Source organism: Mus caroli, unplaced genomic scaffold (assembly GCF_978045245.1).
Source record: "Mus caroli unplaced genomic scaffold, Mus_caroli_1 scaffold_11, whole genome shotgun sequence".
NCBI lineage: Eukaryota > Metazoa > Chordata > Mammalia > Rodentia > Muridae > Mus > Mus caroli.
In genome coordinates this window covers 61473820-61492850 of record NW_028227266.1, presented here as the reverse complement: position 1 = coordinate 61492850, position 19031 = coordinate 61473820, and the positions used below count along the sequence as shown (strand labels likewise).

Below are 19031 nucleotides of genomic sequence, written 5' to 3'. Positions count from 1 at the left end.
GTGTTACACTTTGTTTGGGGATGCATGTCATCAGTGTCTCGCAGCTGAACTCCTGTGACTGTGTGCCTGTGGGCGAGCAGGGTTTGAGATGCTGACCTGCCTTATATGGGGTGGGGTGGGAGCTGTGTTTGTTCCCCTCAGAAAAGTTTTTTGTATACTTCTTTAAGACATTATGAACTCACTCTGATTCTTAAATTAAGAGAGTTTGAATTTCTATCACTAGGGGAAGCGGGAGGGGATTTTTGGAGGGAAAACTAGGAAAGGGGATAACATTTGAAATGTAAATAAAGAAAATATCTAATAAAAAAATTTCTATCACTGGTATTTTTCTCAGTCTTAAACAAGGCTGGTAAGTTGTTTGGAGAGATTGGGTGACTAAGTGTTTGCTTCCTTACTTTTTAATGATATCATTTGTATTTTCTAGCCTGTACTTTGTACATTGTTTTGTTTAAGAAATGGGACCAATTGTGGAATAGCAGAACTTAATTTTATTTTTTCCTTAGGGTTACCTTCCACCTACTAAAAACGGTGTGGAACCAAAGCGACCTAGCCGACCAATTAATATCACCTCACTTGTCCGATTGTCCACGACAGTACCAAATACCATTGTTGTTTCTTGGACTGCAGAAATTGGAAGAGTAAGTAAGCTTTTGTTTGTAGCTATTTTCCTGTCATAAAGAAGGGTTAATCACTATGACTTGCCTGAGTTTATATGTGACTTATACTGTAAATGAGTTGAAAAGGATTTTTGTCCCATGGTGAATCTTTAAGCTATTTCTATTGAACCGTGTAGTATCATAAACTTCTTCCTATGTCATTATATATTCTTTTGCAGCTTTTTAAATGATTATATCATATGGTGATAAGAATATACCACTATTTAGCCTGTTCTCTGATGTTGAGTATAGTTTTGAATACTGTCCTGACAGCTGTAGCTTTCCATAGATGAATGATGATTTCCTTACAGTAAATTCTCAGAAGTAGAGTTTTGAGCCAAAGAGCAAGAAGGATTTTGAGAAATTTTGTGTGCATTGACAGATGGCTTTCCTCAAAGATGTACAAATGTGTTCTCTGATTTATAGTGTTTATTTGCATGTGAACACTATTATCTTTAAACAATTCTTCAGCATTAAGTAAATGTCAGCATGTCGTACCCCTTTTGTTTTTGAGAAGAGTAGGCATATTTGGTGTTTATAACTATTTACATTTTAAATTTGTACCTGTGTTCCTTTTTCTTTTGTACTTTTCTTAGTTTTCTTACTAGGCTTAATCTATTGAGAATTCATTCTTAGTTAAATCTTACAAATCTTTGTCTCCAGTTTGTGAGCTTTTTATAAAGGCGATTACTTATATGTAGATTTAAATTTTTATAGTACCAAATGCTAACCAGCTTTTTGCTTTGTAGTCTTCTCCCCTTCCCATAATGCTCAGCCTTTGCATGCTTCCCACGGCTGGTAATAGTAGGCTACTAGATAGGAAGAAGGTTCCTTGTGTGTCTTTAGATAGTTAGTGCATCTGGAATTCATGTTGTTTGAGATTATTTTTTCACTTGTTAGTGAACCCAGTTCTAATATCGCTAAGTAAATGAAGTAAATGGTAGTTATTGTTACGTAATTTTTTTATATTCTGCTCCTTTTTATGAGCTTTCTCTATACTGTTTCTTAGTCTAGCATTCATTTTCTAGAATAATCTTTTAAATTTTTATTTAAAAATTATTGTACCTTTTTAGTGTTAACCCTCCTATCCATAAATTAATATATATCAACTATGTGTTATATACTGCATAATACTATTGTAGGGAAAACAAATTTTTATTTTCCCGGGGCCTGAGATCTGGAGGCTTCATATGTACACACAAAGAAATGTCCATTTGTTTAAGTGCTATAAGATAGCAGTGGCTGGTGATCTTAGTGTATCTCCTCTTTCAAGTACTTGAAAGAGGAGAGAGAGAGGTCAGGGAAGGGATTCACCAAGGAAGCGGTGACTGAGAGTAAAACTGGGAGAAAGATAGGGAAACACTCAGAGGAAATACAGCATCCCAGAGACAGGGATCCTTGTCTTTCCCAAGCAACTGAAAGGGTTTCACTGTGACCGAAGTGTAGTAAGTGAAAACAGCATCAGGGACCTTTCTGGAGAGTAAGACGTGCCTCAACCATGAAAGGCTTTGTAGGGAATGTCAAAGGTAAGCATTTTCTCTTCATATGCAGAAAGTTTCCATGTTCCCATTTAAAGCGAGGTCACTCCTTAGAGGGGCTCAGTAGTGGGGATAGTTGCCAAGATCATACGGTCGTCACCTGATCAGAGCCAGTTATTACAGAAACATTCATAGGAGCACCAGTGATTAGGAACGATACCCAGTGTCAGTGTCTGCCTCCACATGCACATACAAATGAACTTACAGACACACATAACTGTTTGAATGGAGAGCTGACAGGTGACATTAGCAAGAAGTGTTCAGTTGTGATGGGCTTGGAGGTAAGCTAGAGGGTTGTGAATTACAAGCCTATCACTCAGAAGAAGATGAGATGAAGGGGCTGACTGTGAGATTGGCAGTTCTTTGTCTTAAAGGGAGAATCTGAAATGTGTCTGGATGGTGGCAGGACTCTTCTAGAAGAAGGATAGTCAGTAGTGAATTGCATCCTTGAAGGAGCTCATAGTAACTAGGACAGACAGCTTCCTCAGTAGGACAGTAAAATGATTGGAGGGGCTAGAGAGATAGATAAGTTCTGGTTTTGTGATTTCTCTCACATCTGTCAGGTAGGAACTGAGATAAGCTGAGAGAGAAGTTACAGAGAGGGACTTGGAGACAAGTGGTGAAGGAAGGTGTTAGCATGAGACACTGTAAAGCTCCCCTTCACAGTATTTCGCCACATATGAACTGTGGAATTTCTTAACCACACACCTTCCACACTTTGCTTCTAGGTCTTTCTCAGACTCAGTAAGATTTCTTGAGAGTCACAGATGAGTAGGGCAACTGGAGGATTTTAATAGTAATCTGTAGTGGTTTCAGTCCCAGGAGCCATAGTTGTCCATTTGCTCAGATTCTCCTCGACGCTGCTCAGTGAGTCCATAGGTGGGATAGCTGTCCTGCATCCGTAATTCCTCTGCTATTCTTTTATACATAAAATTTAAATAAATCTTTAAAAGGTAGAAACAAAATTATTTTTGTGAATCTCAGATGACTATAATTACATTATTTTAAAATCACTAGTTTAATTCAGCTTGTGAGGATACTCTGAAAAGTGTGTGCAGAATGTCTCACTCTGTTATACAGAGATACTTGATCACCTGGCCTGGGCTGCAGGGGTATAATTCCAGCTGCTTAGGAGGTTGAAGCAAGAGAATCTCAAAATTAAAACCAGCCCAATCAGTTCTAGGCTGGCCTATGTAACTTCGTGAGATTCTGCCTAAAAGTACAAAGTAGAAACAAGGCTGTAATTACCTAGTAGAAGGGTTGCCTTACTCACAGGAAGAAGCCTTGTGAAAGAAGTTTTGACCCCCTTGGAAGAGGAGGTGAAAAGGAGGAAGAGATATGTCTCTTCAAAGAAATTAAGTAGACTCCACACAGTTCTTGAAGGAGAGAAGCATATTGTAACTTCTTGTTCTACTCTGTGGCACTGTATTTAACATTTATTAAACTCTCACTGTGAATGGTGGAATTATTTGAACACTACTGTAAAAGGGGAACAGAGGACATTGTTTGGATTATGGAGAAAGTATCTTACAGACTTAAACAATTTTATAAATGTTGCAAAAGTACAGACAAAATGAACAATTAGAGATGACATACAAATAGTTGGGGCCTAGGTGGTACCTTAGGGCTGGCTGGCAGACACACTGACTAGCTGCTGTTGGTTTGGTGTCTTTGTGTGCAGTGTCTCCTGTGACACTGGTACAAGTGGGACTTCACTCCTGGCACTCCTGCAGCGTCTGGTTTCCTCTCTGGTTACATGTTTCAACTAGAGCACACGTACCGTTTCACTGAACTTGGTTTTGGAAGTTTTTTGTTTGTTTGTTTGTTTGTTTTTATCTCATCATAAATACTAATAGAAAGTCCTGGGTGTAATTCCAAGGTTGAAGGTTGAAGCTGTCAGTCCAGAATCTCACAATGTTGATTAGCATCTCTCCAGTTTCTGTTTGGAGTGATGGTGAACAAGGTTAGGGTTTCTTCCTAAAAAAAACTCTTTTCTTCTGAATTAGATTAGTAAATTGTGTGCTTTAAATGTAGGGACATTGTAAACTTGTACCTCCCTCATTACAATACTGTGGAATGTGCTCTAATGAAAGTAAGTTTGCTGTTTGCGACTCAGTTTGTTTCCCCACCCAGAAAACATATGAGAACTTGACAGGAAGTGTAGCTGTTGAGGGGTGCTGGAGGGTGTGTCCCTTTGTTACTAAGTGTAAAGACGTAGAACTAGTGCTGGGAAAAAAGCTCCATGGCACAGTGCCTTCTGAGTGGATGAGGCCCTTGCTTCAGACCCTAACTCTGGGGGGGTGGAGGGGGTGTGGATGAATGGATTGGAATGTTCGTGGGGTTAGGCTAGGATGTTCTAATAAACTCTGATGTGTTGAAGACTTAATGGAACTTGCTCACTCAGCACTGCCTTCTGGCATTCTTCCCCTTTCTTCCTAGTTTCTACTGCCTGGGCCATCCCAGCAGTCACATGATCATAAGCATAGTGTATAATCTGTGCCGCAGTTTCATCAGCCCTTCAGAATAGAGCAGTATCTTTTTCTCCCCTACAGACCATAGACTTAAGTTAAAAGGACATCTGTAGTATATATCAGGAGTGCATTGTAAACTGTTTGAAGACTGTTTTCTCACTTCTTTCAAGTGTCTTGATCTGCTTAATCCCATCACACCCTAACCAAAGAGATCCTTCAGACCTTCCCCTCTCCTCCCTCATAGTCTTGGCCTTTTTTTCTTCTTCCTCTTTTCCAGCCATGCACCCTTCACTCATCTTGGCTTGCTAGCTGCTTCTCACACCACCTTCTCAGGGAGTCCTTATAGGCATTGGGTGTCCTGCTCGTCTTCAAGCAGAGCTTCTCTGTGCAGCCTTCTTTACTGTTCCACTGCTTGACGTCTGCATGGCCCAAATCAAGTGTCTTTAAGATCTAGGAAGATGTAGGTGTAGTGAGGCACTAAGTGCGTAGACTGGAAGCCCACTCCATGGTGATGTCTAATAGCTACTACTTTTTAGAGTGTGTGTTACCTATTGAGTACAGTTTATGATACCTTCAACATCTTAAGGGCCCTAGTTTATATTTAGTTTTAATAGTGTTCTTTCATGTTAGAGCCTTAAATCTATTACCTTCAAGTACGTGGTGGAGTAAAGCAAAAGCACTGGGCTGGCATCCTCAGCTTGGCACTGGGGTGCCACAGTTAGGGTAGTTTCTTTACCTTTCTACCTTAGTCTTCTCAGCCACACACACAAACTTAGTTTCTAACCACCTCAGCAGCCTATAAATCAGGATTCACAGAAATACCTAGGATAGTGCTTGACACACAGTAGGTGCTACAAGAAGTGTTAGTTTTCCTTCCCTGTTGCTGTGGGTTAAATAGATATGCTGTTTACTTAAATATGTGATTGGTTTTCTACATCTTTTTTTTTTCCAGACCTATTCCATGGCAGTATATCTTGTAAAACAGTTGTCCTCAACAGTTCTTCTTCAGAGGTTACGAGCAAAGGGAATAAGGAATCCGGATCATTCTAGAGCTTTAAGTACGTATGATAAACTTAATTCATATATGTAGCTAAACTATCTTGTTAAGGTTAGAGTAGTGGTTTTTTTCTCAACTCAAATTCTAGTGTTTCTTTGGGTTTTGTTTTGTTTACCAGAGCCTGTTGTTATAGAGGATTACAAACTCCAAGAACCTAGTATTGTGAGCTTGTAAATTAAGATCTAAGGGCAGTTTTAATGTCTTTGCCATGAACTATATTTAATGATCTGTGTTTTACAGATCTTAATATTTACTTTGTAAGGTTACTTCTTGAACACAGTATTTTTTTTTACAGTGTCTTAAAATCAATGTTTAAGGAATTTTAGGAGATGGAAAGGAAATCTTGGCATGAATTCCAAGAATGTTATTACGGTTTTCAAGAATATTTTAGACCCAGGAAAAATACACAGAATTATATGATGACTGTCCCCTTGCTTTTACCAAAGTCAAAAGTCAGTCAAGTGGCAAACATGAATGTTACCTTGGGCATAGTTCTTCATTTCTTGGTGTCTTCTTATCCTTGTTTGTAATGATAGGTTTGTTACACGTGATTTTTAAAGAGTATTTTTTGAGAATTTGATCTGTGCAATCTCACACACACACACAGCTCCCCTTTGAATGTTTCATTTAATGTATTAAAATGAAAATGTAAGATCTAAAAGTGGACTTCCTGGCTTCAGGTTTTGAGCATCGGTGCTTTTCTAACGAGGTGGGCTAAGTTCTTCCTCCACTCCCTGCTCCAGAGGTGTGGGCTCCTTGGAGGAGAATTTGGAGGTAGAGGTTTGGTGCTTAGGAAGCAGCGCATTGCACTCAGGAACATGATGGCTGACCTTGATTCTGTACCTTAGGCCGGCTTCAAACTTGCTGTGATCCTCCTGCTTCATGTGCTGGGCTTACAGGCTAAACTGCCACACGCTGAACCTGCATGGGAAGCTCTTAAGATGACTTACTAATAGCAGCTCGTTCTCAGATTTGTTGTTAATCAGATTTGTTCCCACACTCTGGTGGGAAGAATTAAGATACTAAGGCCAGCTTCCTCATAGCTCCCCTGCAACACAGCTCCTGGCCTTTCTCCACCCTGTTTCTGTTGCAGAGTGTCCAAACTAGAAGATCTCACTATCCCTGGCAAACAGAACACCTGAGATAGTTCACTGGAGGTCTTTTTCAGTACTGAAAGGATCCTTTTTTGAAAATGCAAATAGCTGGGTATGGCGGTACACACCTGTATCCCTAGCTACTCGGTGGGCTGAGGCAGGAGGATCATTTGAACTAAGAGTCAAAATTGGAGCTAAAATGAAAGCATCATTTGTGGGTCTAAGGAAATGGAGGCATCATGAGTCGGAGACAAGAAAGAAAGGGTCCTGACAAGAGAAGACGGGGTAGACATCTGCCTGGAGGGAATGTGCAAGAGAGGCATCCTTCTTTTTTCAAAGCCTCGATGGAGTTATCCCTGACTGAGTCTTTATTCTTGCCGTGCATTACTAGATCGCAGCTAGTCAGAAAACCTGGAATTGTGTGGTAACTGTGGGGAAAAAGACAAATACACAGAAGAAGGCAGATGAAGCTTTTGGATTTAACAACAAAGTAGGCTGCTTGTATAGGCTTTTGATTCTTCTACACTTGCAGCTAGAGTGCTCTGAAGGTTCTATCAGGAGGGCCTGAATTGGAGTTTCTAGGAACCTGTCCAGCTACCATTACACAGCAAGACTGCCTAATTGCCAAGCTACTTACTTCGCATCTCTCTGCCCTGCTATCTGAGTGGGAGTTTTATGGAAGTTCTGCTTTCTCATCCTTACTGGCCAAGTGGATGAATAGAGTATTAGTTGGATTCTACCAGTATTAAATATATTTCAGGCTGGGTGTGGTGACAAACATCTTTAATGCCAACACTCAGGAAGCAGAGACAGGGGCAGGCAGATCTCTGTAAGTTTGAGGCCAGCCTGGACTACAGAACAAGTTCCAGGACAGCCAGGGTTACACAGAATAAATCCTGCCTTGAAAAAACAAAGCAAGCCGGGCGTGGTGGCGCACGCCTTTAATCCCAGCACTCGGGAGGCAGAGGCAGGCGGATTTCTGAGTTCGAGGCCAGCCTGGTCTACAAAGTGAGCTCCAGGACAGCCAGGGCTATACAGAGAAACCCTGTCTCGAAAAACCAAAAAAAAAAAAAAAAAGAGAAAAAAAAAAGAAAAAACAAAGCAAAAAGAAATATATTTCAGTTGACTATAAAGGCATTTGCCTCTATATCACCTGTAAAGAAATAGCTTTTCCAAAAATTATGTAATTAAAATACTATTTTAAAAGTTATGCAAAGGGGGCCTGGTGAAATGGCTCAGCGGTTAAGAGCACCGACTACTCTTCCGAAGGTCCGGAGTTCAAATCCCAGCAACCACATGGTGACTCACAACCATCAGTAACAAAAGATCTAAAGCCCTCTTCCGGAGTGTCTGAAGACAGCTACAGTGTACTCACATATAATAAATAAATAAATCTTAAAAAAAAAAAAAAAGAAAATAAGTAAGTTATGCAAAACTGAAACTTCTCAGGAATGTTTGAAGCATGAACTTTGCTTACAATTATGTTGATTATAAGTCATTCTTAACCTTGTAAGGAAGGTCTGCTGGCAGTTTTGTTAGTCAAGTCCATATGTGATAATGTTGTTTAAGTTTGTTAGTATTTAGAATTCAGACTTTTCATTGAGAAAATACATTCTGTGGGCTGGAGAGATGGTTCAGCCAGTAAAAGCTCACAACCAAGATGTCAAAAATGAAGTGAGTTCTGTATTTTCATTCAGGAAATGAAGAATCTGCTATGTTCTAGGAATACCAGGACAGCATTACACAAGACCACACCTTCTCCATACATCCCAAAAGTGTACAATCTGATGGGAAAGACAGACCTAAGTCACTAATGAGTTACAGTTTTGAAATGTGCTTTTAAGAAGGAAGACAGGGAACTCTGAAAAGACACCACAGGGATCTAGTTCTCTATCCTGCTCTGGGATACGGAGGACAGTAGTAGAAGTTGGGAGAAGAGGAAAAGCTGTTCTTAAGCCCCAGAATAGGAAGGGGATATATCGAGGGAAACGGCCAAAGAAACTAGAGTATATAAAAGGATGAGAAGAGCCAGGGTATGGTGGGGAGACTGTAAATTCATAGGTGCTGTAAGAGGTCCATGTAGTAGAAATCTATCAAAGGGTTCTTCCCCAGAGAACGACACTATCTTAACAGAGTTGGGCGGTCTGATCATCAGCTAGAGGAGGAGCAAGGAGGGGCAATTCCAATACCTGGAAGCAGTTAGGAACCTCTCACTTAAAGACAACCAGTTTGTTGTTATTGTGTGAGAGAGTGTATGTGTGTTAGTGTGTTGGGGTGGAAGTCAGAGAACAGCTATGGGGGTCCGTTCTCTCTTCCCACCTTTGCATGTGTTCCAGGGACTGAACACTCAGGTCAAACAGGGCTGTGCACCAACTACCTTAGCCTACTGAGTACCTCACTGGCCTGTGTTCTCAAGCACTGTATACTACGTCAGTGCTGTTTTCTGAAGAAATGGTATTTGAAAGGTGAGACTGTGAAGGAGCTGACTGCCCTCTCTGAAATGTGCTGTTTGAGATGTGAGTGCACAGGCGACAATGCTCAGACACTGCATGCACTGCAGGAGCTGGCCACCTCACTGTCTTCTACTCAAATTTCTAGTCCCTCTTGTCTCCTCAGCTATTAACTGACAGCTCTTGTGATAAGTCTTTCTCATACTTTAAAACTTTGCTTCTTGCTGGGCATGGTAGCAAGTGACCACAGTGCTGATGTCACTGCTCTGGCTAAGACATTTCTACCCCAGATGTTCAGCTGCATTTGATATCAACCTCTTTCTCCTTGAAATTGTCTCCTCCTTCTTCTGACCTCACCCACCTACCTTCTGTGGACTCTTAGAGAGAAGCTTCCTAATGTTGGGCATAGTAGCCTTTAATCCCAGTAGAGGGAGGCATAGGTAGACTGAGTTAAGAGGCCAGCCAGGGCTAAGGAGTGAGACCCTAGGAGCTCAGGTGGGAGTATATTGTAAATGTTCCTTGGAATTCCATGCTGTCCTGCCTTCACATCTACTGTTTCTGCTTAAACTTGTGCTAACCTCCAAATACAAATCTTCATTCAGGTCTCTCCTCTAGCTTCAGATTCCATAGGCTATCTTGACCTAAACATGGTTTTGCTTATCAGAGTCAAGAATTTAAGAATCCTCTAGATTTGCCAACTGACAACCTAAACATTTCTTAAATCTATCTTCTGCCATTGCCCTCATTTGAATCCTTACATTTTGTCTTTATCTTTAGAACCTCAGTCCTAAGTGACATATTTAAGTATTTCTTTTCTTTATTGGCTTTTCTTGTCTTTTTCCTAGTAGCAGCCTAACTTAGTGGCACACATCTAATCTTACCATCCTCTTTCATCCTCTGAACTCCTAACACCAATGGAATAAAACCTCCAGCTTCATTAGTGCGATGTATAACCCTGTCCATCGCAAAAGCACTCCATATTTTCTCCCTCCCTCCATCCCTTCCTCCCTCCCATTCCCCATCAGTGCTGGAGTGTTCTCTCTGCCTCAAACATTCTAGCTGCTTCTGCTGCCTTGCTCCAGGGGTCCTCTGTTTCCCAGACCCCCAGGGTCTCCAGACGCCCATCAGTGTGGGGACCTCATTAAGCACCTTTTGCTCCTGCTGGCTCATCTCAGTTCTCTTGGCGTCCTCACTGACACATTACCTTGACACATAATAAACTCTCACATTTAGTTGTTATTGTTGTAGTTTGTGACATCATATTTGTAATCTTCTGCCGCAACTTCCCACTTGTTAAGAGGGTAGATATGCTTCTATGCTCAGTGGTTGGTGTTAACTCATAAAAAGAAATGTACAGGGGGCTGGTGAGATGGCTCAGTGGGTAAGAGCACCCGACTGCTCTTCCGAAGGTCCAGCGTTCAAATCCCAGCAACCACATGGTGGCTCACAACCATCCGTAAGGAGATCTGACTCCCTCTTCTGGAGTGTCTGAAGACAGCTACAGTGTACTTACATATAATAAATAAATAAATCTTTAAAAAAAAAAAAGAAATGTACAGTGAAAACCAGGCTTCAAGCCTTTTGTTTTCTGGCTATAATAGAATGTTAAGCTTAGTATGCTTAGTTGTTTTCAGCTTTAAAATTCTAAAAGACTGAATTAAAGTATTCTGAAGTTCATGCGGGAGAGAAGTCAAACAGTTACAACCCAGAACAGTGCCATCAAGTACAGCAGTCTGAAGCAACTGTGCGGTTCTGTGGTGGTCACCAGCAGCTGTATGGCTCTTGAACATAAATGTGACTAGTGTAACTAAAGCCCTGAATTTCACATTCTCTGTTTCAGTTTATTTAGTATAGTCTCATGACTAACACTGGTAGCTCATAAGAACAGGGACTCAATAGCAAGATGACTTTTATATAGAGCTAGCTGTAACTGTGTTCATGGAGTAGGACTCTTAGCACCGCAGAACACAGCTCATAGGGCAGAGTTCTTAGTGGGGTGCAGAGCTTTGCTTGAGGTGGGAAAAGCCTCCTTGTTATCCAACTGTTTCAACAATGTTGCTTTAAAAGGAGTATTTTTTCCTTCATTTAATTTCTTTTGGCTTTTTATCAAAAGCTGATTGATCATAAGTATATAAACCTATTTCTGGACACTTCTGTTGGCCACATTTTCAATAACTACAGCTTCTTAGCAAGCTTTGAAAACAGTCTCCCTGCTTTTTTGGGAGGGTTTTTTGGTTTGTTTGGGTTTTTTTTGTTGGTGGTTTTTTTTTTGTTGTTGTTGTTGTTGTTTTTCGAGACAGGGTTTCTCTGTGTAGCCCTGGCTGTCCTGGAACTCACTCTGTAGACCAGGCTAGCCTATCTCCAAAGATGCAGAAGAGGCAGGTGGCTAAATTTCACATCTATTCCCGATAAAGAAACTCTCAGCAAAATATTAATGGAACAAGAAAGGAACTGCCTCAATATTACAAAACATTTACAAAAACAAGCTTTAGTTAATATCATAATTAGTGTTAACGGGGGCTGGTGAGATGGCTCAGTGGGTAAGAGCACCCGACTGCTCTTCCGAAGGTCCAGAGTTCAATTCCCAGCAACCACATGGTGGCTCACAACCATCTGTAACGAGATCTGGCGCCCTCTTCTGGAGTGTCTGAAGACAGCTACAGTGTACTTACATATAATAAATAAATAAATAAATAAATCTTTAAAAAAATAATAATAATTAGTGTTAAAAAACTTGAATCTTCTAAGACTGTGAATAAAGTTAGAATACCATGCCTAGCATTACCCTAGAGGTCCTAACCAGCACAACAAGGAAAAAAAAAGATAAAGATGAGGGATTCAGAAACTATTGTCTTTATTTGCAGATTATTTACACAGAAAAAAGTCCCAAGGACTAACTAAAGAAACTGCTAGAAAAAATACATGAGTCATGAGTTGGAAAATCTGTGATCAATTTATATAACTGAATTGTATTTGTTATTAATGCATTACTAACAGTGTTGTCATTCAGACAGTTATGCATCCTTAGAGAAGTGGCATAAAACATGTATAGAGTATAGATGCTGAAAACTATGAGAAACCCAGCAGAAGACCTGAGGTAGATTGAGAAGCCATGATGGAAGTAGAGCAGAAGACTCAGCATGACTGTATGCCAGTTCCCCAGGTTCATCTAGAGGTCTAGTCCAGTTAAGACCCTAGCAGAATTTGAAGGTATCTTTACCAGGGAATGACTGAGCGCAGAGCTCAATAGGAGAGCACTGGCTTGCTTAGCAGGCACAAGGTTCAGTCCCTAATTGCAAGATCTGCTTTATTACAAATTTACATTAAGAATATAGTAAAGTTAGTAGTTTTCTTCAGTTTAAAAAGAATCCCAGAGCCGGATGTGGTGGTGCACTTGGGAGGCAGAGGCAGGCAAATTTCTGAGTTCGAGGCCAGCCTGGTCTACAGAGTGAGTTCCAGGACAGCCAAGGCTACACAGAGAAACCCTGTCTCGAAAAACCAAAGGGGGGGGGGGGGCGGGTAATCCAGACTTTTTAACCCATGTTCTAAGTAGCTCAGTTGGTAACAAAACTGTTTCTCAGGAAATGTGTTCCCTTCTATCACTCCTTATAACAGCCTCTGGGAAGATTATTTCACTACCTCTGTAAGACTGGTTGTGTTAGCATTGGCCATAGTAACTTAATAAATGAGATTTCTGTGTGACAGATGCTATTACTGCACACACTGGTTCACACAACCTTTTTATCTGATATTCCAGTGCAGCAGATCAGCTAGCCATTTTCCTTCAGGAGCTGCCGGATGTTCCACCTGTTAACCATGGCCTTACCCTGCAACCCTTGGGAGTAAAGATAACTGATAGGTTATGGGATAGATTGAAACCCTCAGTCTGGAGTAACTGAGCTGCACTGGCTCACATGTAAAAAATATATTTTCATAAGAGTAGGATTTGGTCTATTATATATAGCAAAGGAGATTTCTGTCTGTCTGCTTGTTGTAATAGAAATCCACAAATGTAATTTAAAAATCCTTATCTCCAAGAGAGAGGGAGCATGCAAATTATTTTCAGTAAGAATTGCTAGCATTGATTAAATATAATATTAGGTAGTTTAATACATTCTTCATTGGGTTAAACTCATTTAATCCAGTGCTGTGAGATAACTGTTATTCTTATTTACCAAGTTATGAAAAAAGTTACTAAAGTGACTTTGTGACTCAGGGAACTGTTCTCTTACTGCCTGCCTACTCAGTGTGACCTCCTCTGTGACCATGGAGTTTAGATTTCAAGGCCGATATTATGCTGTTGCTGCATTAAGTACAAGTTTGCCCAAAGCTCAGACAGTTACTATTCCCATTACTGTGTAGGAGGTGCCCGCTGGGCCAGTAGGTAAAGGAGTGTAGAGTGGATGGTGTCTCACTCAGGATTCTCTAGAGCAAGTGAGAACCAGGAGGGTAAAAATGGAAAGACTGCGAGGGAAAAAATAATAGAGGAACTGCCTTACTTGATTTTGGAGGCCGAGAAGTTCCACAGTGCCATCTGCAAGCTGGGGAAAGCAGGAAAGCATGGCTGAGCACAAGTCTGAAGGCTCAGAGAAACCAGTGATGATGGCTGAGAGCCCTGGGGTGCTGAGGTGAATACTAAAACCAGAGGCTACGTTCCAGGATGTTTTCTGTTGTGTCCTCCTCACTTGCCAGCTCCCTTACATGTTGAGGACTGCTCTTCTGTCCCTAGTTCATGAACTCACATGCCAGTCTCTTCTCAGACATCCTCAGAGACACAGCTACTTGTTTTTACGGGGGAGGAGGGAGTTGGGTTTTGTTATTGTTAATTGGGATTTTGTTTTGTCTTGTGACGGGATCTTATACTGTAGCCCTGGCTATCCTGGAATTCACTCTATAGACCAGGGTGTTCTGGTCTTATAGCAATCCTCCTGGTACAATAATTAAGTTAATGTTCTTTCAAATTATTTTATAAGGAAGGATTAGCTAAGGTTGGATAAATAACTTCCTAATTTACATTTGTTGATATTATAGTGTCTTGATGACTTTATTTTCCAAACTAAAGTCCAGAGGTTTTATGGCTTTGGGGATATGAAAGTCAACCTAAGAATAAGAAATACATACAGACTTTGAAAACTTCAGATTTCCAGTCTACAAAATAATGTCTTAATCTGACATCAGAATCTGTGTGGATTTATTTATTTACAATGTTTGTTTACATGTATTCCTGTATACCAGAAGAGGGCACCAGATCTCATAGATGATTGTGAGCCACCATGTGGTTGTGGGTCCTGGAAGAGCAGCTGCTGCGCTTAACCACTGAGCTATTCTCCAGCCCCTATGTGGAGCTTTTTAAACCACCCATTCATGTCCCTCTTCCCCAGTCTAATGTGATCAGTTACAAAATAGAATGTTCCAGATGTAACTCAGATGTGCTTCTATGTTAAGATTCCCTAATGTGAGACAACCGTTCAGTAGACTGTCCAAAACTTGGGCCATCTAAAAATTCCAAACCACACGGTGTGATCACATATTTCGTAAAGCCTGGCTTCTTAGTTCTGTGAGTGGCAGTCAGCACAGACCTCTGCCTATCAGTTTGTGCTTCCCATGTTAGCATTGTGGTCATAATTATTGTGCAACATCTCTGAAACTGTGCTTGGTTATACTTACAACTGCTCTAAGGCCCCTGTTTCTAAGATTTTTAGACTATTTTCTCTGGATATTTCCTGACTCAGTGTTTATGTTGGTTCCTGTCATCAGAGGTAGCTGCTGCTGCAGGTTTACACGTTGTCTTAGTCAGGGATCTATTGCTGTGGAGAGACACCATGACTGAGGCGACTCTTATAAAAAGAAGCATTTAACTGGGGACTTAGGGTTTCAGAGGCTTACTCCATTGTCATCACGGCAGGGAGCATGAAGGGCACATGCTGGAGCATTACCAGAGAGCTAAATCCTGATCTGTAGGCAGAGAGAGAGCAAGCGAGAGACTGGGCCTTGGCTTGGGTTTTTGAAACCTCAAAGCCCACCCCCAGTGACACACCTCCTCCAACAAGGCCACACCTCCAAATCCTTCTCAAATAGTGCCAGTCCCAGGCAAGCAAGGGAGCATTCTTACTCAAATTGCCATACATGGGAAATATAAAGAATCTTTTATAGTAAACTGGAGGACAATAAAAGAATAGCCATGGAAAGTAAAAATATTAGTACCTCCTTTGAAGATTATAGGAAGTTGGAGCGAGTGTCTGGTGTGACTTCTAGATTTACTGTAAATAACATTAGCGGAAGAGGCAGACTGACTTGCTAAAGACCACAGAGTGAGTTTACAGGCAAATGGCGAGATTCAGTTACATGCTAAAGAAATACTTGGACTTTTTCTTTTATAATTTGAAAGGAGAGTTAGTATGGTTATAGTAAATGTTTTGTTCATTTTCTGTCTATGCAAACTTATTTTTTATCATGTTCTTTATTACTTTCCTTTAAAATAAAAGAATGCAAATTAATCATAATTTTAAAGAAAATCATTAGTATCTTAGAATACTAACTATAAAGGGCCAGCACGTAAGCTGGAACACAGAAGCTGCTGTAGGACCCACTTCCTGTGGGCCATGATGCAGTACCAGGGAGTTGCAGGAGCTTTAGCTAGCTACAGAGTTATGCCCTCCTTCTCTTGCTTACTGTGAAGGGCAGAAGTGGTTGACCTGCTCTTAGCTTTCCAGACAGGTGATTGGAAGATAATTGTTTAGGTTGTTTAGGTTTTAAGTTTTAAGCTTCTTTTTCAGTGTTATATTAGTAATTCCTTTAATAAAATTGTTCTACTTGTTTTCTCTCCAATGCATTTCAGTTAAAGAGAAGTTAACTGCAGATCCAGATAGTGAGATAGCTACTACCAGCCTACGGGTTTCGCTGCTGTGTCCAGTAAGTGTTTGCTAATGCTTGCCTTTGGGTATATACACTTCTTCTTACTGAGTGTGAGAAATTCTGCTTACTTTCAGAATCTCCCCATTCTACACTGTAAGAGTTTCAAAATGGAAAGACACTGGAGCAGAGGACTGTGAGCTGAATAATTGTAAAGTGTGCCTGATTCATAGTGTGTATTATCTAAGTACTGCCTTCAGTAAACATCTGTTTCTCAGGTTCCAGTTAGAAGAATAGAGTAGGGAGTGCTGTGGTGTTTCCATACGCCACTAATTCAAACAGGACTTTTCTGGATAAAAGTTGAGCACAGTTATCCACATCACAATTTAACTAATTTGTCAACAGTAGCTATAAGAATCCTCCATTTAAAACCTGTGCCAGGTTTTAAAGGTATGTGCCAGCTGGGCATGGCACATACCTTTAATGTGGGCAGAGACAAGTGAATCTGAGTTCAAGACAAGCCTGGTTTATGGAGCTCCAAGATAACTTTGTCTTCAGGAAAACTAAAAACAACAACAAACACAAAACAAAGAACGATGCCATTCCTAATACTATACACACACACACACACACAGCACCAGGCCTGGAGACCCATGCCTATAATTCTAACACTTGTGGGGAGAGGGCTGAGGCAGACAGATTACCATAAATTCAAGGCCAGCTAAGTTACCATAGCAACACCCTGTCTTAATTTAAAAAGAGGAGGAGGAGTAAGGAAATTCTGTTCTACCTGACTGAATTCCTTATGCCTATAGAATTAACTCAATACTTATAAGTCAGCAAGGGAGGGAACAGTCATTTAAATGAAACAATTATAAAGTCATCAGATTTGACCAAATGATTAAAACTATAAGCAAAAAAAATTGTGTTGAAATTCATTTCATACCTAATTTGTTGGTGGGCCCACCAAGATTAGGGATGACAGTTGAATATTGCTTTGATATGAGAGAAGGTGAAGATTAATAAAAACTGCTGACATTTTGGTTAATCAAATTAACTATATTCAAATGTATAAAAAACAAAAGGACACTGGTCTCCTGATTTGCCTGGATTGTTCCAGAAGGTGGTGTCATCGAAAGCTTTCAGCATCAAGAGCCTGCTAACCTAAGAGGGTGTCAGTTTCTTGTTCTTTTAAGAAGTGACAAGTTCTGTAAAATTTTAAATATTACTTATTCTTCATCTTAGCCTAGTATTGTTTGCTAAGCCTTAACTCAAAATATAAACTCATCAGTGTGTGATTAGTTTGTGATTCTGTCTTTTACGAGTTTCCTAAAGCTGGGCTCCCTCTGCTCTTTACACACCCTTATGACCATAGACGAAACAGTGCAGTTAGAAGCCACTGTGTCCTTTTGCCGTGGCTGTGCTGTCTGTTCTGTGAACGACTTTCCTTCTGAGACCTCTTTGTAGCCTGTCTTCCTTAAGAAAAGTATTGTTACTATTATTAAAAGTTCTTCAATAACCAGATAAATGTTAAAGAATCATAAAGTTGGTTCAAGATCAGGAAGGTAGAAGATAAGGAAAAAAAGCTTTAAACAAAATAATTTAAAATAACATATCTCAATCTTTTTCTCCAAATTTTGACTTAACCTACTCTTTTCATGGTTTCTTGATGTGTCATTTCATGGTAAAACCCCAGTTAAGAAGCTATGATAAATTTAGAAGATCACAGAAGCTTCATTTCCTACTTAAATCACTAGAGAAGTCTTGTTTCTCTGTATTCCCATCTTAAAATGTTTACAGCTGCACTAGTATGTAGTATTTAGAACATTTGAACAGTCACATGAAGACACAGCCCACTGTATATGGTAGCAGTTTTATTCACGTGCTCTTCTTTCTGTGGTTCAGGTGCTTTCCCCATGTTCCTGGGAGGTGGATCACATTTGCTTCTTACATGTCTTGATTTACTGAGCCAGCTTCTGATTTGATGTCCCCTGTGCTCCTCTCTCATTAGTTCCAACAGTTTCAGCAGTTCATTGTAAATTAGCATCTGCTTTCAAAATTCGGACTATAAAAAAGCTACTATATGTAATACATAATTACAATATGTCATGAGTTTCTATTTGGCTAAAGGGATAATTCCCCCTACAGTTATTCCAGAGTAGTAAGGCCATATATTTTTAGGTATGTTTTTGCTCAAAAATAAAATACAGTTGTGATAACTCATCTATATATCAAATTTATGGAATCATAAAAAGAGATTTGTTCTTTGAAATATGTAAATATGCTGTCTGACTGTGCATAGAAATCTCCCTTTTGTAATATGCAGAGCTCAGAATAAATGAGTTTCTGTTATTTGTGTGCCATTTAGCTAAAGGCAACAAAAATAATTAAAATGCTTTTTCTCTTTGAGGATTGTCAGTTCTAATTTATTAAGAACAGAAACGGAAATGTTGAAAGTCTGATGATGTGAGCTGTTCCACAGACCTGTAAACCCAAACATAGATAATTTAGAGTTGATAGAAGAGAGAAAATAAACTAGAAATTTATTTTATGAGTACTTATTAGTATGAAAAACTTAACAAGATTTTAAGTATCAATCAAACTTTCTTATTATATGAAGAAGCACATATTGTCATGACATTGTAGGCTCCTGCTGGTGTAAGCCAGCTTACAACTAGTTTTATTCTCATGCAGCATCATGAGCCTTAGCATGGCTGAGCAAAGCAGCCTCACTAGAAAACATGTTTATGTTTATCCATTGATAATGCAGACACCCATCTTATCTTTCAAAGGGAAAGAACTAACTTGGTAATCCAAAGAAGAAACTGCTCAGTGCTTGCCCCTTCTGATACCATGTTAGAAACAATAGATGCCGGTCCTCTGGTGGACACTTAGATCTAGTGATTGACGTTA

At 40.0% G+C, this 19031-nt stretch overlaps 1 protein-coding gene across 2 annotated transcripts in view; it reads left to right on the top strand.

Annotated features, from left to right (window-relative positions):
* The window catches only part of Pias1 (protein inhibitor of activated STAT 1), a 110754-nt gene that overhangs the window by 72718 nt on the left and 19005 nt on the right, over positions 1-19031 (top strand). For both annotated transcript variants that reach the window (XM_085844694.1, XM_021171432.3), the window contains exons 6-8: positions 504-638; positions 5618-5723; positions 16105-16178. In XM_085844694.1, coding sequence (XP_085700820.1) covers positions 504-638; positions 5618-5723; positions 16105-16178 — 315 coding nt within the window. The remainder of the gene's footprint in view (positions 1-503; positions 639-5617; positions 5724-16104; positions 16179-19031) is intronic.